At 48.1% G+C, this 26,414-nt stretch overlaps 1 protein-coding gene, 1 non-coding gene and 1 pseudogene across 3 annotated transcripts; 1 reads left to right on the forward strand and 2 right to left on the reverse strand.

Annotated features, from left to right (window-relative positions):
- Window positions 1–1,781: 1,781 nt before the first annotated feature.
- Window positions 1,782–1,890, reverse strand: LOC120693582. The gene has a single exon (XR_005683044.1). It is a non-coding gene; the product is annotated as a small nucleolar RNA R71 (small nucleolar RNA).
- A 15,409-nt stretch (window positions 1,891–17,299) lies between these two features.
- LOC120687905 (MDIS1-interacting receptor like kinase 2-like) lies at window positions 17,300–20,918 on the forward strand. Its single transcript, XM_039969994.1, has one exon. It carries the CDS (start codon window positions 17,319–17,321, stop codon window positions 20,700–20,702), a length of 3,384 nt encoding a protein of 1,127 aa, XP_039825928.1. The 5' UTR covers window positions 17,300–17,318; the 3' UTR covers window positions 20,703–20,918.
- A 40-nt stretch (window positions 20,919–20,958) lies between these two features.
- LOC120687907 lies at window positions 20,959–25,777 on the reverse strand (annotated as a pseudogene). The gene is made up of 16 exons (XR_005680904.1): window positions 25,684–25,777; window positions 25,418–25,572; window positions 24,608–24,709; window positions 24,298–24,537; window positions 23,848–23,949; window positions 23,653–23,733; window positions 23,457–23,567; window positions 23,316–23,375; window positions 22,947–23,024; window positions 22,594–22,685; window positions 22,393–22,510; window positions 22,146–22,234; window positions 21,953–22,043; window positions 21,781–21,872; window positions 21,382–21,704; window positions 20,959–21,218 (listed from the first exon to the last, which is right to left on the reverse strand). The product of XR_005680904.1 is annotated as a nucleolin 2-like (transcript).
- Window positions 25,778–26,414: the final 637 nt, after the last annotated feature.

The raw sequence follows: 26,414 nt of genomic DNA on the forward strand, positions 1-26,414 counted from the left end.
ACCCCTCACACACACACACACACACTTCATTCCATTCTCTCCAAGAAGGCTCTCCTCTCTCTTACTCTCTTAGCTAGGTAGTGGAGCTAGGCTAGTTCTCTTTAGCGAGCAAGTCGTCCTCGGGGTCGTTGATCAATCCTCGGCTCCTGGTATGGCTTTGTATCCGACTTGTCAGACTTCTATTCATAATATAGAATTTTGCCATGGTTGCTTTACTATCTTGATAGTTTATCAATCCATGCTTAGATCGTTCATAAGTTATGCTACGGTCTTGGTTAGGCCAGATGATCTGGGTACGGATAGAGGTTCGTTGTGCCTTCGGGCTTGATCTAGTGTTTTACTCGTCCATCCGAAGGGTGGGAGACCTGGGGGCACTAGAGTAGTGACTTCATACACGAGCATGGTGCTCGGGTATGCGGGATCCTTCGGATATGACCGTGCTCCACGGTGTGACTGGGGTAGACGGAAGGTGGTGACAGTCCTGTCCGTCCGGCGTAACAGTCGGGTTCGGTGTAGGAGTTCATGCAAATAGGTAACGGGACTGGATATACTCCGTTGTGGGACTTTCTCCCCGCTATCCCATTTTCCTGGCACCTGCAGTCCTAACTATGATCTAACATGACCCTAGCTTTGGATAGAAGCACTAGGACACCTAACCTAGTCTAAGCTCCAGCTGACTTGACGTAGGATAGAGTAGTCATTTGTTTTATAGTTCCTCTCCTTTATTCCTTCCCCTTGGAGTGTGGATGTGTGCTGTCGCATTACTCTTGCTTATTCTTTATCTGTACTTACCCCTGTTAGAGTATTGTCTATTACTTGAGGCACAATGTCATGGTTAATGTTGAGTACAATACCTTTGCCGCTGTCGTCCTTTGGGACACAAATAAATGACGATACCCTTACTCTCTGGGTGAAATGCTACAACGGTATATCCGTGCGCTTGCAGATCCATCTGTAATCGTATTGATTATACCACGAGAGTGGCACCCCTTGGGTGCAGTTGCTAGGATGGGTTCGGCGCCCTCATTTCTAGTGATTGCACTAAGTACTGCCAACAGGCATTTCTGGCGTTGTTGCTAAGGATTAATCATTCCTAGTGATTGCACTAAGAAATGTCAACAAGAATTTCTGGCGTCGTTGCCGGGGACGGCAAGTGAACAAAGATATTGTGCTGATATTAACTTAGACCTTGTACTCAGGGTATAGTCTTTACTCTTTCAGGCTAATGTCATTTTATGTCTTATTTTATTTTTGATTTGAAAGAAGACAAGGGTAGTGTATGACCGGTTTCTCCCTACCGGAAAACTACACAGACAATCCAGAGAGGCTCATGAGAAGGGCACGACCTCGCGTCATTCCTCCTCTCGCTATCCTCCCAGCACAGGAACCCATTTCAGAAGCACCACTCGTTCTAGAGGCTATGGCTGAAAAGACTCTCCGCGAGTTCTCCGTCCCCTCCACCGACAATGTGGCCACTGGCCCCAACATCAATGTCGGGGATGTGAACTTCGAGCTCAAATCAAGCCTCATCAACATGGTGCTGGCTAGCCCATTCTGTGGCAAGCCGAATGAGGACGCAAATGCACATTTGCAGAATTTTCTGGAGCTCTGCGACACTGTTGTCATACGGGGTGTCGCCGCTGATATTGTCAAGCTTCATCTATTTCCCTTCTCCCTACTGGGGAAGGCGAAATAGTGGTTTTACAAAGAAAAGGACATCGACACCTGGGCCAAATGCTCCAAGGCGTTTCTCACAAAATTTTTCCCGCTGGGCAAAACAAATGCCCTGCACGGGAGAATTTCAAGTTTCCAGCAGACAGGGATGGAATCCATCCCGGAAGCTTGGGAGAGGCTGCAGGAATACATCCTGTCCTATCCTCATCATGGCATGGACGAGTCGCTCGTCCTCCAAAGCTTCTACAATGGGCTCACAACGACATCTCGAGCCAACATTGATGCCGCTACTGGAGGAGCCTTCCTCGACCTAACCATAGCCAAATCCAAAGCATTGGTCGAGAAGATGGTCTCCAATCAGGGGTGGAGTGATGAATGACTCCAACCCACACCAAGGGCATGCATACCGTCAAAGAGACAGATATGATTACCGCGAAACTGGACCTTCTAATTAAGAAGATGGAGGAAGGGAGCAAACAACCGATCCATGCTCCCGTTTACGCCATGGGTTCGCACTTCACGTGCGAAGTCTATGGTAATGATGGACACTCGGGGAACGACTGCCCCGAAACCCGTGAAGACTGTGCCTACCTCAACAACAACAACAACGGGTACCGTCCACAACAAGGAAGCCAGGGGTGGAACCAGCCACGTCCCCCTTTTCAAGGAGGTAATAACTACAATCCTTCTTATAATTCAAATTTCAATTCAAACCAACCTCCCTTGAGAGAACTTGTTCTTGGCCAAGTTAAAATCAATGAAAATATAAATAAAAAGCTTTTAGCCAATGACAAATCCCTGGAAAGTTTAAATGTCAAGCTTGAAACTTTGTCTTCAACTCTTAAAAACCAGTTAAGTTTCAACAAAATGATTGAAACCTAGCTTGCACAAATTGCTGCTTTGTTACCTGCTGTTGAGAGCGGAAAGATCCCGGGGCAACCTGAGTCTCCCGTTGAAAATGTCAGCATGGTGTCTACCGGACGGGATAACTCGTCCCGGAGGCCACCACGCAATAACCATGCAGGTAGGTACTATCCCCCAAGGAACGACGTTTGGAAGGGCATGGTAACAGCGGTGCAAGAGGATCCAGGGGTCCCCATGATCAGCTGCTCGATCTACTGCAAACACTTCGAGCGATGCCTATGCGATCTGGGGGCAAGCGTGAATATAATGCCCAAGGTAATTTATGAAGCACTAGAAAATCCTGCTCTTTCCCCAACAACTATGCTCGTATAGCTTGCAGATTCAACCATTCGGTATCCCAAAGGGATAGCCGAACACATTTTTGTACGAGTACAATACTCCTTCATCCTTGCCGACTTTGTGGTAATGGATATGGAGGGCGACCTCGGAGTCGACCTCGTACTTGGGCGACCTTTTCTAAGGTCTGCCAAGGCAAGGATCGATGTCGGAAAGGGAGAAATCCGTTTCCGTGTCGGAAGGGGGGATATGTTTTTCAGGTTCAAGAAGAAGGAAGAGCAGCGCTACATGATCCAACAAGACAATGAAGGGCAAGCACTCTGGGGTGCACCAGAACCCCAGCCAGAACAACGACCCTCCGCACCTAAAAGACAGAAGAAGGAAAAGAAGGTGTGGCGGAAGGTCGAGAGTTCGGCCTCATCCAGTTCTCCAGGACGAGCCAACGAATGGTAAGAACGATGGGGAAAAGTCGTGCACGTCAGACTTTAAACGACATGCCCTTACCAAAGGAAATGTCAACAGCCACCATGCCCACTGACAACACGTCAGTGAAGGCTTTCGCCCGACTCAGCACCATACCTGCCGCAACTACATGGCCATGGCAGTAGCCTGCTCCCCGCCGCATCCGCTCCACCGGCGCCGGAAGAAGCCCGGCGCAGCCCGAAAGCACCACCTAGGCGCCACCAGCAAGCACCAGCCAGCCCCCAGCCCCACCACCAAGGTGTCGCTGGACCAGCATCGCCGACAAGGAATGGAGAAGGGGAGCACCATCCTCACATAGCAGAATCCGTCGCCTGCGCACCGCACACCCCCGGCCCCACCATCGCCCAGCCAACATGACCGAGAAAGGCAGAGACCGGCAGCCCAGCCACTGCCTACGCCGTCTCCACAGTGCCGGCCATAGCCGGCACCTCGCGCCCGCACCGGCCGCCGCCGCAGCCACCGACTCGTGGCAGCCTGGCCGCCATCGCCGCCGCCCGTGCTCGCCGAAGCCGCCGTCCTGCGCCGACCGCTGCCCTCCCCACCCACTTCCGGCGCCCCCCACCACGCAGCCCCCAGATCCGGCCAGGGCGGCGCCGAAACTGCGGTCCAGGGCCATCGCCGCCGCGGGGGCGGCCCACGCCGACAAGTCGAGGCGCCGTCGAGATCTCACCGCCCGCACGAGATCCCGCACGCCACCACTGGGGGAAGCCTCGCCGCCGCCATCCTCAAGACCCACACGGACTTCCGGCGGACCCTCCGGCAGCGGCGAGGTGGAGGAGGGAGGGAGAAGGGAGGAGCGGCTGTGGCGCAAGGTTTCGCCGCTGGAGCCGCCTGCAGTGAGGCGCCCCGAGCGGAGAGAGGGCAAAGCGTTTTTTTTTTCACCGGAGTTCGCATTTTTACACGACAACCAGAGTGAGCAGTGAACTAATCCCTGACTGACAGGCAACAGAAAACCTCTATTATTAATGTTGTTATAGTGGTGTCGGTGTCCTGACTCGGCGGCCCGGACCCAACTAGTAATGCTGCGTGTTTCCTCGTCCCAGATGTTGATGCAAGAGGCAACACAGTAACACACGGGTTTATCCTGGTTCCGGCCGCGGGGCCGTACGTCCAGCAAGGGGGTGTGCGAGGGCACTGTATTATCTTGCACCGGAGGTGCCTGTAGTAGGGGTACAGGCGAGGCGAGAGAGGGAGGGAAGCTCCCAAGTCTCTGCTAGAGGAGAAGTTGATTGAGGCGAGTGCCAATATCGGGTGCTCAGTGGTGCTAAGTGTTGCGTTCTATCGAAATGGTCTGGTCGCGCGACCCCCTTAAAGGAAGCCCGCCTCCTCCTTTTATAGACACAAGGAGGGACGGTGTACATGCGCAGGGGATCATGGAAGTCGTCGTATTTCCCCCGAATCGCGGGGGTGCAGTGGTCGGGCACTGTGGGAAGTACATTGTGGGGCATGGTGTCGGGCGTGGCAGTCGTCCTGGGTATCGTCCTTGGTCTTACGGAGATCGCGCCGGCGTCCTGCCAGCCCCAGCAGGCGGCATGGTCGTCGCTGTAGGGTGTACCGTCTTCCAGATGGGGCGTGGCGGCATCCCGTGGGCCCTGCAGGCCAAGGTCTTGTATATATATGTGCGCCAGCGGTAGTGGGACACGTGGCGGTCCCGGACCCCCCCCCCACTGGGCGGAGTGCTAGCGCGTGCACTAAGGGGTCCGGGAGTCACGTGGAGGTCCTGGACCCCTCGAGGGGAGGAGGTCCGAGCCTCCGGCTGCTAGTGCTGGGCGTCCCTCCTGGGGGGCACGTGGCGACGCCGGACCTCTTTCCGAGCAGGGGACGGGTCCGGGGTCGTTGGTGTGGTGAGGTGGAGTCCGGACAGCAGGAGTTGGCAGAATAGTAACGGGAACTATGCCGAGCACGTCTCGTACCGTGTCGCAGGTTCCCACAGTGTTGCCACAGCGTCCGGGATGGCGGAGCAGTGACCGGAGTTGGCGGATGGGACTCCGATCACAGCTACTGTGGGGAATGGCGGCCTGACGCCGTCTGTCCTGGGCGCTGTGAAGGAGTGGTTGACATTTAATGCTACCCTCGAACGAGGCGGAGATGATTTGCCTCCTCGAGGATAGGTTCGCTACCCTCGAGCGAGGCGGAGACGCGGGGCGCGGTCGAGGGTCTCAATGGGAGCCCTCGAGCGAGACGGAGATCACTCCCGAGTCGAAGGGGGTGCAGATGGGCCGCATACTGGGCTTCTTTGAGTCCTTTCCTTTCTTCCAAATTGGAAGGAGGCCGTAGGCCTTCGTGGGCTCAGTTATCTAATATGTGTTTGCGTTTTTAGGGTGATTTTAGTACCCCGATTAGAGTGTCCCTTATCGTGGTCCCCGACAAGTGGCATTCGGGGGGGGGGCAAATGGCTCTAGAGACTGTACTGAGTGGAAATTCAGGAGCTTTTCCAGCAAAGCCCTTTGGCTCCATCCTCTTTGATAGGACTCCAGCAGAAGCCGTGGAAGGAGCTGAGGATGAAATCCTAAAAAAATGCCCACTGCAATAATCAACTGCTCCATGCTTTTCTGCCATTCTAATTTCGTTAAGCACATAACAACAAGGGGGAAAACGGCAAGGGCTAGGCGAGAGTATTAGTTGGACTCATCTTTTGTCTGTCCTTCCGTCCTTCCGACCTGCACTGCATGATTGCGTGTATGCAGGTCAACTGTTTTAGTGAGATTGAACAGTGACCCAAGTGGGTTTATATATATGCTTGGGATGATTGCAAAAGCCAACCCAAGTTTGTGCAACCGGTCTGACCGCTCCATTCGCATTGTACTGCTCTGGAGGTTTCTGACCATCATAAAAGTTCATCGGCATGCCATACTGTGGTGCAGGTATTGCCGATGACTCAGGAGGCATAGAGTGATTTTAAAAAGTACCAGCGACACTAGACATAGGAGCACTGCTATCATTAGCCAAGGGTTGCTTTCCTAATGACTTATCAATCATGTTTTGAACAGTAGCAAGCATCTTTTCTTGACCATCAACCATTAATTGAGTAAATTGCTCCAAAATATCAGGCGATGCTGAAGTACTTACATTATTATTTACTTTGGTTTGTTCTTCTTCATCCGAAAAAATGACCACTTTATTGTCCTTGAAGACTTCACCCTTCCGGTTCCTGGAGAAGTGAGACAAGAACCGCTGACGCTTCTCTTCGATTTCTTTTTCTTTGCGCCGTGTGTTCTCCTCTTCGCACTCCTTGATGAAGGCTTTATAAGCTTGACGATCCTCAGCCGACAGTTGATCAGGAGTCGGCCTAACGATATTGCTGGCATCAACATCACCACTTGACAGTTTCACCATGGTAGTATGTGGCATAGATTAGATCGGTTTAAATAACTAAGATTTTTCTTCACCAGCGGAGTCGCCAAAATATATTAGCGCCAATCTAGGGCCAATACACGAATGCGCTTGATTGCGCGGTGAACAACGGCACAATTGCAGCGTCGATGCTCAGACTGGTCAGACCGGTCGAGGTAACCGATCAGATCGGTTCGCCGGTGCAGAACGACGAAGTCTGACGAACGCTCGTCCGGGGGGACCCCGTCAGGGCAAGCGCGCGTAGGGTTGCTATAAGATCGGCAGGCCACCTAGAACGCCTTCAGACGTCGCGGAGACGCAAGAAGAACATCATATGGAGATTAGAAGAGCTAGAGTTTGAGGGAGACAAAAAATAATGCAAAATAACAAAAAGTAATATATTGATATGTTTTTGATCGATTGGATTTTCCAATCGACCGTGTCCCTTTATATTTATAGGGTGGGTTGGACTTATCTCGCAAAAAAAAATTTTTACAGATTTAAATTAAAAAAACCTAATTCTACTTGGACTCTTCTTGGACCAGTCAGACCGGTCGGTATCCTGCCGGACAGACTACAACGTCCGACCGGTCAAACCGCTCAAAGAGACTGATTAGATCGATGCTAATTTTAGCTGTCAACGCTGTCCTATTCCAGCAAGGCAGGAACTAGCTAGCGCCGCTGCATGAATGCGTTCGCCGAGAACGACCCTGATCGGCTGTCGGCAGAGAACGTTCCGTCGTCTCACGGGCCGCGCTCGCTCGTGGACCTGTGTCCTGGGCTCCTGGCCGGGTCGGCGAATCTGAACGTGAGACTGGCATGCAGCAGGCGGCCACGCCGCGTGCCGACGTGACCGGCGGCGGCTGCTGGCGGGCGAGGCGACTGGTCAGGTCAGCACCAGCGCGGGCCGGCCGCGGCCGGGACGATCGAAAACGACGGCTCGCGACCCCTCATTCGCGGGCGCATGTGCGCTTTCCCTCGTCCTTCATCTAGCTTTTTTTTTTTGAGAACCGTCCTTCATCTAGCTTGTTGGATGTTCATCCCGGGCAAGCTGCCAGCGGTAAGACTCTTGTTAGATTCCTACCAAACTATTTTTATTAAATATATTGATATAATTATTTTTATTAAATATGCTGACATAAACAACTTTAAACCACTTCATAACATGTGAAAATGAAACCACACCACTCCATCTAGACTTGATAGTGGGTTGGATTGAAATGGACACTTTGTGCAAAATAGTATGACTGTATATAAATATAGATTCCGCGTTGAGGACCGGATTCTGAAAATAAAATCTCACGTTCACACTAAAATTTGTTATCAAAATCGGCTCAAATTTTTTAAAGATAACTCTGTATAACTGGTAAGTACTCTTGGTAAAATAGTGTGGCTTGGCATACATGTGGACCCAACATAACGAGCGGAGCCAGCAGAGCTAACCACATCAAAGAGGCAGAGAGAAAGGTGAAGACCCAAGTAGTGCAGGGGCGTACTGGCGGTGATATTTTTAATTGCTACGTGCTACTAGTGGCTAAGACAATGAGCACGACTAGTCAAACAAGTAGCCGCTCGGCGGTATTAATATCTCTAACCAAGTTAAACTGTTTCTCTGTGAAACTAAACCATGATCTGATTGCTAGAATAACCAAACCGCTGCAACCAATTTTATCCCAAACCATTAGCAGGTTAAGCCGTGAGTTACTGACTTACCGGTGAACAATGGGCCAAATACATTATTTTCCTTTCATTCAAACACCAATGTTCTTCCATTCCTACTCTGTCCAACCATGCGGTTTCTAGATCACCTTGCTCTCCTCCATCCTATTCTTCTGATTTCCCCCTATTCTGCATTGGCAAACAGGCCCTGCTGCAGGGTGGATTGCGAACACGGAACACACCTCGTGGCCTCTTTCCGTTTCCTTGAGCCGCATCTGCACGCCCATCGCACCACATTCCCCGGTGAAGCTAAGCTTGGCTTCCAAACCCCAACGGATCTATATATATCCTCTCGTCCGTCTATGACCTTTCCTTTGGCGCCTAGCAAAAAATGAAAAAAAAAAGTCATCCTCAACCTCAGTCCTCGGAACCTCCATCGCTGTCTTCGGGCTCGAAAAAGTCATTGGATCTGACTCATCTCCAAATTAAAAAAGAAGAAAATTGCCCGGTCAGGCAGTCAGCAGCAATGCTAATCTAGCGTGTGAACTCAGCAGCATGCACGAATGACGAATGACCAAAGCTAGCCATCTCCGGGAGCCCGGGACGGTCAGAATTACGAGGGCTCGTTCTTGGGCCCTACTACTATAGTATTTAGGAGATGAGATCCCGGCCGGTCAACAGTGGCTAGTGGTGACGTAGTACGTGCAGCATAAGATTTTGCGGCGAGTCAACACAAAGGGGGCGAGCAGGTAGCCAGGAAAGCAGGGATCCGCGGCCTAGGAATCACATCCAAGCGTGTGACCAGATCGATCACAGGGTCAGGGCGCCTGAACAATAATCTCGACAGGGAGAGGTGGAGTTAGCAACGAGCTCTTGCACATGGTTCCACGGAGGACAGCTTTGGTGAAGTAACAAAAAAAAACATCGTTAGCAAAACTCAGTTAGTTAGGTTATTTGGTGCAGAATCTATATCAACCCGGAGTACTACGCTGGACATGGCTAGCTACTCGTATTTTCTCCTAATTTTTTATAGGAACAAACGACGCTTTTATTTTACTGTTAGCGGGTGTTCCCGTTATATTAACAGCACAAGGCGCCGAGGAGACCGTGATCATATCTAGCTCTCCAGTCTCTAGATGAAGTTTTCATGCCCAATTGCCTGTCCCATATGGCAAAATGCCATTTCCTTTAAGGATTGGTACCAACGAGAGTAGGCCTCGGCTTTTCCAGACGGGTCTTTACATGGGCTGAAGTATAGACGGTCCGTCCATCTGCTTAGGTTATTAGTTAGCACGACAAACCCAGCCCAATTCCGGTCCCTGGAACTGAAATAGCCCCAACTTCAAGCCCATGGTTGCTCTCGTTTCAATGTTTCATCATCCCATGGCATTTCCAGCGTGCAAATCCGAGCGGTTTTTTCTTTTTTATATTTAAAAAAATTAAAATTTCAAAAATATATGTCCGTTTTGGAAAATTTCAAAAATATACCCCGGTCGCCCTATGGGGGCGACAGGGCTCAAATGTAATTTTTTTTCTTCAAATTTGCAACGAAGTCCCTGGAGAAAAAAAAAAAGGGGGCCTGTCGCCCCCCCCCAACGGGCGACAGGCCCCTGTCGCCCACCCCTCAGGCGACCTACCAGGCGGCCCAGCCTACACGCGCCAGGGGGCCGGTCGCCCATCCTGCGGGCGACAGGGGGGGCTTGTCGCCCCCCCCCCCCAGCGGGCGACCGGGTCAGGCCACCCTTATATAAGGCCTCCCCCCTCATTCCCTCCTCATTTGACCTCAAAAAATCCACAAAAAATCCAGAAAAAAGAGAGGGGTGAGGAGAAGGGAAGCGGCGAAGCTCTGCCGAATTCCGCACTTGTGATCTACCGGTAACTTCCGTATAAATGCGTTGATATTGTATAACAATTTAATTTAATTAGTAGATTAGCTGAATTAGATTTGATGCTTTAAAACACTAGTTTAGTATTACAATTTGAGTACTATTACAGACTTTTTCAAATAAAATAATTATACATTAGAATAGAATTATGACAGTACCTTATTGATATTGCAGTATAAGATAATAGAATTATGACAGTACCTATATTTTCACGCATCGATTTGGTATACGATATGTGCATTGCTTAAATCATTGTTTTTTATTTGGCGCACCATACTATAGCGCCAATGTCTTCGTCAGGATCAACCTACATTCCGTGGAGCAAGTGTAAAGCCACCGTACGCGAAGGAATTGATGTGCCAATGTGCTTCTGCGGTTCGTTATGTAAGTTCATGCAATCTGAGGTTTTAGGAGACGACTATGGCATAAGGTTCTTTATGTGTGAGAACTACGAATATGATCCACCTAAGCGATACGGCAAAGACCGGGCCAAGATAGCAGGACAACATACGCTATTTTTCTCTGTGACCTAACATTGAGTTATGATTCTAACTTGTGTTGGAAAAAGTCTCCTCCGTCTCTTTGTGATTTTATGCAGTGGTTCGACACCGTGCAGTCGCAGCAGGCAAAGTACATTGTGGAACAAAAAGCAAGGTGGGCTGCAGAACGTTGGCGCCGAATGAAGCACGAGGAACAGCAAGAGGAGAAGCGCAAGATAGAGCAAGAAGAGATCCACAAGAGGATGGAGGAGGTGGATCGTAAGGCGGCGGCCGAATGTGAAGCTGACAGGGAGAGAAAGCGAGAGAGGGCACGCCGTGCGAAGGAAGCCGGGCCCGAAGCAATTAGGAAGGGCAAATATCCTAGGTGCACTCAGTAGAGTAGTACCATGTAATCTCGGCATTTTACATTCCATAAGGCATGGTAGGTTTAGATGCAACAAGAAATTATCTTATCGTGTGCACATGCCACTGCAATTAGTTATTTATGTTTTAAGTTGAGAGCTTAACTCTGTGTGTTGTAGCCTTTACCATTAATTTGCAGTTGTAGCCAGGAGTTTATGAAATCTTTGAACTTGTCCTTAATATTTTCGGAGCTTTTCATGTCACTAGAATACTAAAAAGCACACATTTTATTAATATAACGATAAGAATTAAGAACTAAGAAATACATCGGGGTCTGCTGCTAAAAAGCACACATTTTCATGACACTAGAATACTAAAAAGCATCCGGAGACCTCACCTGTCGCTCAGGACGCGAAAGGGGCTGCGGTGTCTGCTGCTGAGAGATCCCAATAGATCACAGGTTGCCAATGCTCAGCACGGCGATCACGGGTTTTCCAAATGTCGCATTCTTTGCCCAAACATACATGACAAAAGACGACAACCCAATAGCAGTGCTCTTCCACCATTTCAAAAAGAAGTGACAACACGGCAACCACACCAGCTCACCTTCAAAGCAGTCTCTCTGGCGAGGACGACGGACCTGTCATTATACAGCGAAGGTCTGTGGCGTGTAGTGGGGAAGGCGGCATCTAAGCGCGATCGACCGAGCGGCAGCAATGCAATGATGTGAGTCTGCATGCACAGAGATGCATCGAGTAGTCATTTCGAGAATCGAATCTAGTCTTTTCAGTGTTAGGTCAGCTAGCCTCTTCACTGTGTTGTCATGTAGGTTTTTAGGTGCATTTACACTCCACACTCCCAAGTTTGTGAACTCCCAGCACAATTCAAACACCAAACCTCATTGTATACCCAATGTCTGGAGGTGGGTCTAGCGGGAAGAATTACTATGGTTTTGGGAAAGGAAAATGGGGAAGAAAGGGAGACCCCATAATATGGGAGGGGCCTCTTGGACCTGATTCCTTTCCGGAACCAGTGTTTGAGTTTCCGCCACAGCACAAGAGTGAATTTACCAATGAAACTCCTCTTCGACAATACGATAACCGTAGAGAACCGTGGCCAAAATACAGACATGGTGAGGACTGCTTAGTGTAGATGTGCACCGACGGGATGGATGGCAGTCGGCGTTTCTTTAAATGTCCACACGCATGGGTAATACTCGGTTGTTTCATTTCTTTATCTTCAATGAGTCACCTTACATGAAATTTGTTTTGCAGTCTTCCGATGCTCCAGAAAACTGTGGTTTTACTAGGTGGGTAGATCCTGCACCAATTGATTCTGTTCAGGAGTTCATCGAGTACCTCCAGATAAAGATCTTTGATCTGGAATGCAAGGTGAACCATTATGAGGAAGTGAGCGAGGGTAACAAAGACGACGAAGTTGATGATACCAGCAATGCAGCCGGTTCACAGGATGAACCATGCACTATTCCTTACTGCAACTGCCCTTGTCACAAGAAGAAGGGCCCTGCGCCTCCGGCACCATCGCCTGCACCACATGCAATGGGTGGATACTGCGGAGAAGCCTCAACGCAGTTTGCTACGTGGGGGTACGGCTACTAGGACTACCCTAGTGCTAGTGACATGCTGCATCGTTGTGTTTGTTATGTTTTTTTAAAATTAACTAAGGCATGTTAGGTTAGTCCGGAATCTGTTTACCGTAGTTTGCAACGGGTTCTGACATGCCACTGCATGTGTGATGTGTGTTTCATTATCGTTGTATTATGACGTAAAATTTGGCGGTTCACATTACGTAATGCATTTCTTAGTTCTTATTTCTTATCGTTATATTAATTACATGTGTGCTTTTTAGTATTCTAGTGACATGAAAACCTCCGAGGGTCATGTCCGTGCCCAGCAGAGGTCTAAGAGGGTCCGACGCCATAGGGGTGGTTAGATATATTTGATGTTTGTATCTCTGATGTTTATTTGTAATGAGATAGCTGTGGACAGCTTATTTATACACTTACGTTTGTCACTGATCACTCTCGTATTTTCCATTACATACAATAGATGGTATGTTTATACTTCGATGCTTCATTACCCCTCTCTTTTTTTCTGAAATTTTAGGCTCAAATGACAAAGGGAAATAGGGACCCTGTCGCCCCCCAACGAGCGACAGGGCCCTGTCGCCCCTAGGGTGGGCGACAGGGTCCTGTCGCCCGTTGGGGGGGCGACAGGCCCCCTCTTTTTTTTTCTCCAGGGACTTCGTTGCAAATTTGAAGAAAAAAAATTACATTTGAGCCCTGTCGCCTCCCATAGGGCGACCGGGGTATATTTTTGAAATTTTCCAAAACGGACATATATTTTTGAAATTTTAATTTTTTTAAATATAAAAAAGAAAAAACGGCCAAATCCGAATGGACATTCCAAACCAGCTGACTGGAATGGTGGTTTGTCAACTTCCAGTCTCCACCATTAACCCATTCCGTATTTCCGTGCTAAAATCATGGCTCACAGTCACAGCCTTTGTTAGGCGGAGCACCACTACATACAGCCCATAACCATCTTTTCTCAATTGCGGCCTGGCCCATCTTATCACGCTCATCGTCAGTGGTATGCATGGATTGCCATGCCCCGTTATTTAATCCGTGGAAAGAAATTGTTAGGCCAGAGTGCCAGACGCCCAGACCAATGGTTTCATCATGTCGTAGATGACCGAATGAGATCCGGGAAGTGTCACCTAATCTGAACTCTCGTCATAACAAAACAGGGGCATGCAAGCATCTTTAGTCCTCTATGATGCAAAAACATTGAGGCAGTTCGTATGACCGAAATTCTCGGTTTGCTAGGGCATGTACCATCTCAGTCCTGATATGGAAGACATTTTTGTTCATTCTAAGTTAAACTGTTCTAAACTTGATCAAATTTATAAACAAATATCAAATGAGAATAGCTAGATCCATTATGAAACTATTTTCATAATTTACTTATTTGATGTGTTAGATGCTAATATTCTTCTCTATAAATTTGGTCTCAAATTTAGACTACTTTAACTTATGACAAAGTAAAATGCATTTCATTTCAGGTCAGAGGGAGTGAAGTCAATGGTTCATATTACTGTTTTGTATAATACGATTTTATATCAAATATAATGATGCTACAAATGAGACATAAGATATGGTTTGAGTTATAAATAGTCTGTATGTCACTATGATAACATCCAATGTCTTACAGAGAGTTAGAAATTCGGGCTAGCCTCTTCCTCGTCGCACCTCACAACTAATGCCCCATTATACTGCGGCTTGCTTGGGAATCAAGCACCCTATTGGTTACTGGACAGAGCCCCCGTGCAAAAAAAGAAAAAAAAACAATTCCCATGTTTTCTTGCAAGCACACACAACTACAGCACGGACACCTACCTACTCCCACAATTTGCAGAGTTGATTATCCCCCTAATCTGATTGACCTCTTTTGTACCTATTCATACCTAGCTATCCACAGCGACGCAAACGCGGCTTGCATGCTGCGGTGCGCTCCAACCAATAAAACCACTATAAAAACACAAGCTGACCTTGGCCAATAAAAAGAGACATGGGTAATTCACTGGAGATGGACTGCAAGTTGATGCAATGCAACTACCAGGACGTTGACAGGCGCCGGAGATGGACTGCCGGATCTGATCCGGTCTGCTGGGTTGAGGCTTGAGCAGGCGATGAAAATGTACCAGTAGCAGGATACGACTATAGAGTTTTTCTTTTGAAAAAAAAAAGATACAAATATAGCAGAAGTTGTGAGGTGATGCAGGGAGCCAAAAGGACAGGCAGATACTCAAACCGTGGAAAGGACACCTCACACCTGTAAAGAAACTGCCGGACAATACAAAGGCCGATACCTCTAGTCTATGATTTGTACTAAAAAGACAGATAAATTAGAAAATTCTTATGACTTTTTTTCACCTTTGGTCAAACGGTACAGATCTAGGGACGGTTTCTTCTGCCTAATACTATTCATTACTCGAGTAAACACGACGACACATAAATAAGAAATGCAGGGCGTCAACGCCAATGCCATCTTATATAAAATAATTGCTGTGATGTTGGTTGGTTCAAATTGAAGCAACCAATGTCAAACAAAACAGAGCAGAGGCAGTTGTCTAGTCCAAACATTAAAAAGAATATGGAGACCCATTAGGGGAATAGAACCAGAGAGATCGAGATTTTTTTAGTCGCCTACGTACTTCTATCCCTAATCATTTATAACTATGCAAAATAACCATGTTTGGCCTTTCATATGAAAACGGAGACGGACAGGTCTTCAAATTTAGTAGCCTGAGGAGGTACCCACGGTGCCCTGCACGATTTGTCAGGGTCCATGGGCACATCCCAGAAATGTTCGTAACCACGGGGAGGGGTTTGGAGAGATACTGACCATGGCAACCTGGTTTCCACCTTTATTTATTTCTTGTTTTTCCCGGTCTGGCAAGCTGGGAGAAGCCATATTGTTACAATTTGATAATATAGTTTAAGAACAACTCTAGTAACTTGTGATTGAAAACCGCGCTGTTTATTTGATTCCTTAAATCCTCAATAAATGCAAATATATTGGAACTAGAAAAGTAAAGTCTACTTAATCATTTTATTAGCTATATGTTCTTCTCTATACATTTTTCTTAGCATTTGTTGTTTTAATTAGATGGATGCTACTACAATCTAAAATATAAAAGAACACTCTTTGGGGGAGAAAATTGAAGCCTAATGAACACTTATTTAGGGATGGAGGGAGTAGAGCACACTTTATATTTCAGTGATACTTTTCCGGACCAATTTCTTTTCTCGAAACATTTGTTTTGTTTATGGAATATTTAACTTTATTCTCAAAACATTTTCTGTTTTGTGATGGAATAATCATATCTTTAATAGGAAACAATTTCATGGAGAATATTATTTTTTATGAATAATTTCTATTTTTTTCAACAGTTGGTCGTGTGCATTTGCATGTTACCTTTTGTTCCAAGAGCTTGTTCGCACAGAGAATAAGGGTCGGGTTGAAGGGGGCAGTCAGCTGGCTGCTTCTTAGCCACGCCCCCAGCAGCACTTTGTTTCGGGATGGTCGATTGCTTTTTGTTGATTCTCTAAATCCAAATCCTACCACATTTTCTACTCTCTCCGTCCTGAAATATAAGTCATTTTGTTTTGTCCTAAGTCAAAATAGTCTAAGTTTGACCAAATTTATAGAGAAGAATACTAACATCTAACGTATCAAATAAGTAAATTAAGAAAGTATATTTCATAATGGATCTAATTATTCTCATTTGACATTCAAAATGTTATTACTTTTTTCTATAAACTTGATCAAACTTGGAAGAGTTTGACTTAGAACAAACCAAAATAACTTACATTTCAGGACAGAGAGAGTATTTTGATAGTTGAGCGGTGTAGCGCAGAAATGGAGGCTTTTAATTTCTTTCCTTGTAGGCAGTAATGGTGCAAGTTGGGCCGCTGCCTTCTACTATAGCATTGGTGCCCAATCACACGTGCGATGAATAACAAGTCCGCACAAGGTCTGCTATTCACCTTTTTTTAAGAAAAAAGTCTAAATTACTCCTCTAAACTGTACTGAAGTTTATATAACTTTCTAAACTATCGTTTGGTTCATTTTTATACCTCAAACTATGCTCTTTGGTTCAAATTGCCCCCTAATACAATTTATCTTTTTTATTTCTCCATGTATAGGTGGAGTTTTAAGTTGAAATATTACAAGATGATAGTAAACATCATAAAACATTTTAAGAAAATACATCATAATTTTTTATCATTATTTTGATAGATTAGGATATTTAATAATAAATTAATCACTGAAGTACAAATTTATATGAAAAATAATGATGAAAAAATAATAATTTTTTAATATGCATTGTGATGTCCACTGTTATTCTGCAAAATTTGAAATTAAAATTCAACCTATGTATGGAGAAACAAAAAAGACAAATTGTGTATAGGGTTAAAATGGACTAAATTGCATAGTTTAGAGGATAAATTGAACCAATTTATAGTTTAGGGGGTCATCTAGACTTTGGCTATACTTGAAGGGAGTAAATTGAACTTTTTTTCCTTTTTTAATAAAAAACTGTTTAGAGGTGAGTTGCTGTCTCCCCAATCGCGCGCACATACTCCACAGAGGAAACGCAGTTTTGTGGCACCACCTGGCCGGCGCCGCCGGAAAACTCAAGCTGATTGGCATGTATGCCGACCAACGACGCAAGAATGTCGATGCATCGCCGCCGTCCAGCAGGCCGGGCCAGGCCAGCCACCGCCCTGTCGCTTCGCGCGCGTCAGCTCCTGCTGCCGCTCCTCATCCTGCTCCTGTCGTCCTCCCTGCGCACAGCGGACTCGGCGCGGGGCGAGGCCGAGGCGCTCCTGCGGTGGAAGGCAAGCCTGCTGGCGCCGGCCGACGCCCTCGCCTCGTGGTCGCTGAACGGCTCCGCGGTGGCCACCGCGCCGTGCGCGTGGCGCGGCTTGTCGTGCGACTCCCTCGGCCGCGTCGTGGACGTGGACGTGGCCGGCGCGGGCCTCGCCGGCACTCTCGGCTCGCTGGACCTCGCGTCGCTCAGCAGCCTCGCCAGCCTCAACCTCAGCTTCAACGCGCTGGCGGGGCCGTTCTTCCCGTCCAACGTGTCCGCGCCGCTGCTCAGCGTCCGGTCCGTCGATCTGTCCAACAACAGCCTGTCGGGGCCGATCCCGGCGACGCTGCCGGCGTACATGCCGAACCTCGAGCTCCTCAACCTCTCGTCCAACCAGTTCGCCGGCGAAATACCGGCGAGCGTCGCCAAGTTGACCAAGCTGCACAGCCTTGTCCTGGCCTCCAACCATCTCGCCGGCGGCATACCGGCGGTGCTCGGCAACGTCTCCGGGCTACGAGAACTCGAGCTGTCCAGCAACCCGTTGGGCGGCACGATTCCTGCTGCTCTCGGTAAGCTCCGGTCCCTGGAGCGCATCAACGTCAGCCTCACTCAGCTGGAGTCAACGATTCCCAGCGAGCTCAGCCTCTGCACCAACCTCACCGTCGTTGGCCTCGCGGGGAACAATCTCTCCGGGGGGCTGCCGCCGTCGCTGACCAAGCTGACCAGAGTACGGGAGTTCAACGTCTCCAAGAACAAGCTCACCGGCGAGATACTGCCAGACTACTTCACGTCTTGGACAGATCTCAGGGTGTTCCAGGCGGACGGCAACCGTTTCACCGGCAGGATACCCCAGGAGGTCGCGGCGTCGTCCAGGCTCGAGTTCCTCTCCTTGGCGACCAACAACCTTTCCGGCGTGATCCCGCCTGTCATCGGAAGGCTGACAAGCCTCACGGTGCTGGACCTCTCCGAGAACGAGTTCTCCGGCACGATCCCCAGGACGATCGGCAACCTCACGAGCCTCACTACCCTGAGGCTGTACGATAACAAGCTCACCGGCCGGTTGCCCGACGAGTTCGGGAAAATGACGGCGCTGCAGAGGCTCTCCATAAACACCAACATGCTGGAGGGCGAGCTGCCGGCTGGGCTCACCCGTCTGCCGGACCTCCTCGGCATCGTCGCCTTCGACAACCTATTCTCCGGCACCATCCCGTCGGATTTCGGTCGGAACCTGTCCATCTTCGGCATGTCGAACAACAAGTTCTCCGGCGGGCTGCCTGCGGGGCTGTGCAGCACGCCCCGCCTCCGGTACCTTAGCCTTGATGACAACCACCTCTCCGGCACCGTGCCCGCTTGCTACCGTAACTTGACAAAGCTGGTGCGCTTCCGGATGGCAAGGAACCGGTTGTCCGGCGACGTGTCAGAGATCTTGGGATCGCATCACCCTGACCTCTACTACTTTGACCTGTCCGGGAACTTGTTCGACGGCCAGCTCCCGGAGCACTGGGCTCAGTTCAAGAGCCTTTCGTACCTGCACCTGGACGGCAACAAGATCACCGGCACGATTCCGGCCAGTTACAGCGCCATGACTGCATTGGAAGACCTGAGCCTCGCGTCGAATCGTCTGATTGGAACGATACCGCCGGAGCTCGGTGAGCTGCCTTTGCTCAAGTTGGATTTGAGTCACAACATGCTGTCCGGACAGATCCCTCTGTCCATGGGGAACGTCACTGGGATGCTACGGCTGGACCTGGCCGGAAATCGTCTCGACGGCGGCGTGCCGGTGGAGCTAACGCGACTCGCCCACATGTGGCACCTGAACCTGAGCCACAACAACCTGACCGGAAGTGTCCCGGCTCTGCTCGGAAAGATGGCCTCATTACAGGAGCTGGATCTTAGCGGCAACCCGGGCCTGTGCGGTGACATCACCGGCCTGGATTCTTGTCGCTTGGATCCCATCGGAGGTGCCTCCAGACGGCACATCGTGAGGCGGCGGATCATCGTCGTCGCCAGCGTGGTCTCCGCCGCGGCGCTGCTGGCCTCCGCTGCCGCGGTGGCGTGCGCGCTGGCCCGCGGGAGGCGGCCGACCGGTAAAGACAGCGCGGACACGACGGCGAGCGGCAGCGCGGCGGCGGCTCTGACGGCTTCCATCTGGGGCAAGGACGCGGAGTTCTCGTTCGGCGACATCCTCGCGGCGACGGAGCACTTCCACGAGGCCTACTGCATCGGCAGGGGCAGCTTCGGTAGCGTGTACCGGGCCGACCTGCCCGGCGGGCACAGCCTCGCCGTGAAGCGGCTGGACGCGTCGGAGTCCGGCGACGCGTGCTGGGGGATCAGCGAGAGGAGCTTCGAGAACGAGGTCCGGGCGCTGACGCGCGTCCGGCACCGGAACATCGTGAGGCTGCACGGGTTCTGCGCCATGGGCGGGTACATGTACCTGGCGTACGAGCTGGTGGAGCGGGGCAGCCTCGGCAAGGTGCTGTACGGGGCCGGGCGGAGCTGCGAGCAGTTCGGCTGGGCGGCGCGGGTGCGCGCCATCGGCGGGCTGGCGCACGCGCTGGCGTACCTCCACCACGACTGCTCGCCGCCGATGATCCACCGCGACGTGACCGTCAACAACGTGCTGCTGGACCCGGACTTCGAGCCGCGGGTGTCGGACTTCGGCACGGCGAGGTTCCTCGCCCCCGGGCGCTCCGGCTGCACCAGCGTCGCCGGCTCCTACGGCTACATGGCGCCAGGTAAAGGCACGGAACTCGCAATGGCGGCGGCATCGTGCCGCGCACTGCGTTGCTGCTGCTCACTGACTCCAGAACGGGGTGGTGTGTTCTTGGCCGCAGAGCTGGCGTACCTGAGGGTGACGACCAAGTGCGACGTGTACAGCTTCGGCGTCGTGGCTCTGGAGATCCTGATGGGCAGGCACCCGGGCGGGCTCATCAGCTCCCTTCACACGCGGCTCCCGTACACCAGTGAGCACAGCGACGGCGCTGGAGCCGGCGAGCCGATGCTGCTGAAGGACGCGGTGGATCAGAGGCTGGACCCGCCCGCGGGGCAGGTGGCCGGGCAGCTCGTGTTCGCGTTCGTGGTGGCCCTGTCCTGCGTCCGGGAGGACCCCGAGGCCCGGCCGACCATGCGGAACGTCGCCCAGGAGCTCTCGGCACGGAAGCTGTCGGTGCTCAACAGGCCGTTCGCCGCGATCAGGGTTGAAGACCTGACCAGCTCGCAAGGGTAACGTGCTGCAGTTGTACAGAAGCAGGCTCTCTTTTATTTGCATGCCAAGATAGCAAAACCTCGAGGCTTGATTAACTCGGATTGATCATTAGTACCTGCAATTGTTAGCGGCAGATTGATAATTCAAAGTGAGAAATTGGCAAGCTGGAATTGGAAAAAAAATTGTAACTGTTTCCCAGGGTGTGATGTGCACAACTGTACCAGCGCAGTGCATAAACTTCACAAGCATCACAAGATCTCAATAACTAAACTTCAAAAAGGCCAAATAGAAGAACATACTAGCCTCCTTATCATAAAAATGCATTGCACATGTACCATCACATATCACACGTTCACGAGATACTTTCATAACTAATGTGTGAAAAAGAGGTTCAGAAAATGTCAAAAACTGCAAAGCAGCACAGCACGAAATAGGAGAACATATAGAAGTTTCTGGGTACAAGACAAAAGGTGTTCGCATTTCACTATAGTCGCATGCCAATGCTTCACTCGTCATCATTGAATGTCGTCTTCTTTCCTGAAAATTTTGAACCACATGTAACAGCAGTTACAAATCAAGCGTTCCCAACAAACACAGCTTCAACAAGTTTTCTATTATGACAGCTGATAGAAATCTGAGCAGCTAAAACAAATGTGAATACACACGCAATTTACACCTGGGATGTAAAAGTAGAGTTTACCTGTACTAGCTGTACCAGCACTCTGCTTGTATGGTGTGCCCCGGCCTCCACGGCCTCTGTCACCCCTTCCACCCCTTCCTCCAAATCCACGTCCCCCTCGTCCTCCGTCACGTCCGCGGCCACCACCTCGGCCCCTGTCACTTCTCCCTCCTCTTCCACCACTGAAACTTCCACGCCTGCCACCACTGAAGCCACCATCTCTGTTGTTATCAGGCCTAGGCTTCGCCTCATCAACGTACAAGTTGTAGCCACCAAGGTCAGTTCCGTTCAGCTCATATGCTTTATTCAAGGAATCCGGATCCTTGAAGTCCATGTATGCCATCCTGAAAAACCAAGCAAAGCCTCATGTCAACAAGGAGCTTTTGGGATAAAGCATTGATGTGTGAAGAGCCAACTGACCCTTTGGGTGCACCAGTTTCATAATCCTTTGGAATTGAAATCCGAACAATCTCTCCACATGAGCCAAAATGTTTTTCAAGAGCGCTTCGGATCTAGCAAAGAAAAAATGTCAGATATAAAGAGACATGGTTCCAGAAAATAGAAACGCAATGATGACAAAACATAAAATTACCTGGTCCTCTCCACTAGATGTGTCAAAGCCTTTAATAAATACAGTGTTGCCTGACCTTGGAGCAGATTTGTTGAAAGAACTGTTGTCCCTCCTGAGTAATACACTAAATTCAGGCCACACTGATAATGATTGGTAATACACTGAATCGGTCATTCCCCATAGGAGAACCACCAAAGATGAGATAAAGAATCACCCGCTGCTAGGAGTGTACGCGCCCCTCTCAACAGCAATGTCGACCCTCACAAGCCGTCCCATCAGGTCATGATTAGCAAACTCAAGCGCCTAAGTTGAGAAAAAAAGAGTTCATTAACAAATTCTTCCATGGATGCATTGAGTGTCAGAAACTGTTGGTGTCAAATAGAACTTGACGCAGTGAGGTCTTCTGATCTAAAAGTTCACTAAGCTGCATTGAGTACCAAATTAGTAAGCAGATTGTTCACCTTCTGAGCAGCTTCAGCTGTAGCAAATTCAACATGACCATAGCCCCTCATGCTCCCATCCTCGTAAGTAGACAAACGAACATCTACAACCTCACCAGCCTCCTCAAAAAATTGCTTACTACAGGATGTGGAAATAGATGTTAGTGGCAACACATTTCAAGAAAAAAAAAGAAAAGAAATTGACACACTCCATATACTTACACTTGTTCACGATCTACACTATAGGATAAATTCCCAACAAAAATCGTCTTTGATCCAGCAGACTGAGTTTGGCTTTTGGCAGGAGTTTTGGCCTGCAAGAAATAATACACTTGTCAAAAACCCATCTAATATGAAACAACCAAAATATAGAACAGTTTAGATTGTAGAAATACTTCATTCTGTGCCAATTTTTTGTTGGGAGTTTTAGCCTGTTTGTCACTTTCCTCTTCACTATCTTCATCACTGCTGCTTTCTTTCTTTGAAACCTTAGTGGCAGGCTTTGCAGCAGCAGAAGAACAGTAAGCAGGTGAAACAAAATATTCAAAGGCAGAGCTAACATGAAGATAGAGTACCTTTGGCTTCTTTTGAGGAGGCTCCTCATCACTTTCTTCAGAACTCTCGTCGGAACTATCATCAGATTCGTCACTGGACTAAAGAGAGAGAAAAAAGTTTGTATTGAGTGGCAGCAATATATCACAGACAAGTGAAACTACTAACTTCATTGAAAGGCATACTGTGATAGGGAAGCCCCCAAAGCATATTTTTCATGTTTAATTTCAGTTATGATATACTATCGACTGCTACAAACTTAACATGGTACTAAAACCATTTAAAAAACAATCCAACTTTTGTACGCTGCATATACATATAATTTTATTAACTGGAGGGGGGGTAAACATTGAATTTTTCAAAGTCAAAGACACAAGCAAGAGAAAGCATACTTGTCTGTTCTTCTTATCTGTTGCTAGAGGTCTTTTCGCAGCAACAGTAGGTTTTTCAGGCTGTAAAAACAATTGACACAAATTTAAAAATTCGCATAAAATAGAAAGTTAACAAGAGTAGAGCCAAATAAGGGGACCTACTTCATCAGAATCCGAATCTGACTCGGAGTCAGATTCTGAGTTATCACTAGATTCTTCTTTATTCTTAGGAGGAGCAGCCTTTGCTGGCTTTACTGTTTTAGCATCGTTATCCTGAAGACACATAGAAAATACAGCTCTATTAGAAAGTGGTTTTCAAGTATGAAACCTCCACCGACCTATGCAGTAAGGTTACTACCTCATCCTCGGACTCAGTTTCAGAACTCTCACTCGACTCTTCCTTTTTCTTGGCAGCCACTGGAGCTTTGACAGGTGAATCCTTAAGAAATTGTTCATGTCAGGACTATAACTGAAATATTTTCCAATACAAACACCTATAGAAGGGAATCAAATCAACAGGCAAGTACAACATGTGCATCCACAAACATATTACCTCATCTGATTCATCATCGGAATCGCTTTCAGAGCTATCAGATTCTTGGGTATTCTTTTGCATGGAGGCAACTGACAGCTTCTTTAGCTGAGGGGCAGGCTCCTGAAAAGCAAGAAAGGGCAACAAATGTCAGCGAAAATGCAAAAAAGAATTCACAACTGTGACACTGCATAGATATTCCGGACAGCGGTGTCACAATAGTACAAGAATCTAATCTAACATTACATATACGTTCCATATAATTGTTTTATCTTACAAAGACACTCGGGACATTTCATTTAATAGCTTATCAGAGATGTGTATATACAGTTTCAAAACATGGAAGATAACAAACACAATAGTTATGAAATACTTTCCAACCACTGCTCATGCAGAAAGGTAGGTTGGGCAGACAACGGGTAAGAAAAACATTCAAGATTCACATAGATAAAATAGCTAGTAAATACTTACTTCATCCTCATCAGATTCATCGTCCGAGCTGCTTTCTGAGCTGCTGCTGTCAGACATAACCTTTTTGGAACCATTACTAACCACCGCAGCAGGCTTGTTTGTAAGGGCAGTGGGCTTCTTTGCAGGTTCGTCATCAGAACTGCTATCATCACCACTATCACTGCTCTCATCGCTGCTGCTGCTGCTGCCAGCAGCAGCAGCTGGAGGTTTGTTTGAAGCAATTGGTTTTTTGGAAGGTTCCTTAATTGAACAAAATGTAAGTAGGGATTGATAAGAAAGGAGTCCCTAAAAGAAAGTGAATAACACTTACATCATCTGAGGAGCTCTCATCGCTGCTCTCATCACTGGTCTCCTCTTTAGCAGGTTGTGTGCCTTTCTTTGGTTGAGTAACCTTCTTTGGCTGGACCTTAACCTGCAAAGATTTCATTTTCTAGTAAGCTGAAAATGGAAATCAAAAGAACACAAAGATCCCATCCATACACAAGACATACACACCAATGCCATAAAAAAATAATTTTCTCTGTAGTGCATACCAATGAAAAAGCCAAAATGTGCACTACCATGTTGCTTTTTAAACATGATTGCTATTTAGACCTCAAGTATTAATAGCATGAAACTATAATGCAAACATCTAACAAACGAATTAGTGGATGTCAAGGATATTCTAAAAGCCAATGAATCTCAAATTTAGATATCCTGAAAACTGCATACAGATACCAAGTAATGTCAAGGATATTCTAAAAGCCAACGAATCTCAAGTTTAGATATCCTGAAAACTGCATACAGATACCAAGTAATGCTAGGATTAGATTTCTGTGCAATCGTTTGTTTCAAAAATAGCATCAAACATTGTCTAACATATTCAATAAGGCAACTGCAACAATATATGGATAAGTATGAGTTACCGCCAAGGCAAGCTTAACTCTCAAAAAGTGCCAGAGAAAGCAAATTAATCAATCAATAGCATGCAGAAAATAACAACAATACAAAAAATACAGTAAACGTGTCATCCAATCTATTGTGGCATTGTAAAGCAAACTAATCTTAAGAGTTGAAGCATTATAACTTAAGTTTTTAACGGAAGGGGATGAGTGAGCCGAAAAGGAAAGAACAGTGGTACCTCCTCTTCAGAGTCTGAAGAATCTTCATCAGAGCTACTGCTCTCAACTTTTTTGGGAGGGGGCTGCTTCTTCACTGGCTCAACCTTTACAGGTACAGTCTTTTGCTTCTTCGCACTGACTGCCTTCTCAATCTCATCTTCTGCATTTCTCTTCCCTGTTCATTCGGATCAAAATATGTTGTCACACCATGGGATAACACATGTAAATATAAAGCCTGGGAGACAAACTTAACAAAGAATTATTCCACTACTTATCAAAACATTACCCTTCTTTGCAGACTAGCCCTCTGGGACCGAGACAGCTGCAGGTGCAACCTCAACACCGGATTTCTTGCTCGACTTGCCCATAATTGCTCAGCTAAGCTCTACAGAAAATATGGGCTAAATTAAGGATAATGCATAACAACAGTACAACAAATGAAAAACTAAAAATTAGCATATTCCTCATGAGCATCATAACAAAGGAGAAACATGAAAGTTACCGAGTACACTCGTGGCATCGGTCACGTTAACGAAATAGAAACAAAAAAAAATTCCAGTACTCGTGGCAACGAAATAGAGTGGCAAATTCACGAGTGGTCAATGTTTGCAGTCCTAATATTGCAATTTTTTCTCAGTAAACACAGGGTCGAGAACAGATATCTAAAAAAATCAACAGGTCATAATGAACTGCTACTCGCGCTCCACCACTAAGCAAGCCGCCAGCAAACCCGCTGACCGCAGCGAATTGGACCGATTTGGGAGAACGGAACAATCGGATTCGAGTGCTCGAGACGACGCCATGATCCCGCGGAATAGAACGAGAAATTCAATCAAGCAATCAAGGGCTAGGGTTCCTTACCGAGCGCAGGAGATACGGACGGCGGCTCGACAATAGGTGGAAGGGAAAGCAGCGGGGTGGTCTGGCGGCGGCGCGCGGTGAAGGCTAGGGTTCCGGCCGGGTCGCGGACCGGAGGGTTTAGGGTGGGTTTGGGGAGCGGCGCGCAGATTTTATACC

The sequence above is a fragment of the Panicum virgatum genome, chromosome 9N, assembly GCF_016808335.1.
Source record: "Panicum virgatum strain AP13 chromosome 9N, P.virgatum_v5, whole genome shotgun sequence".
NCBI classification, from domain to species: domain Eukaryota; kingdom Viridiplantae; phylum Streptophyta; class Magnoliopsida; order Poales; family Poaceae; genus Panicum; species Panicum virgatum.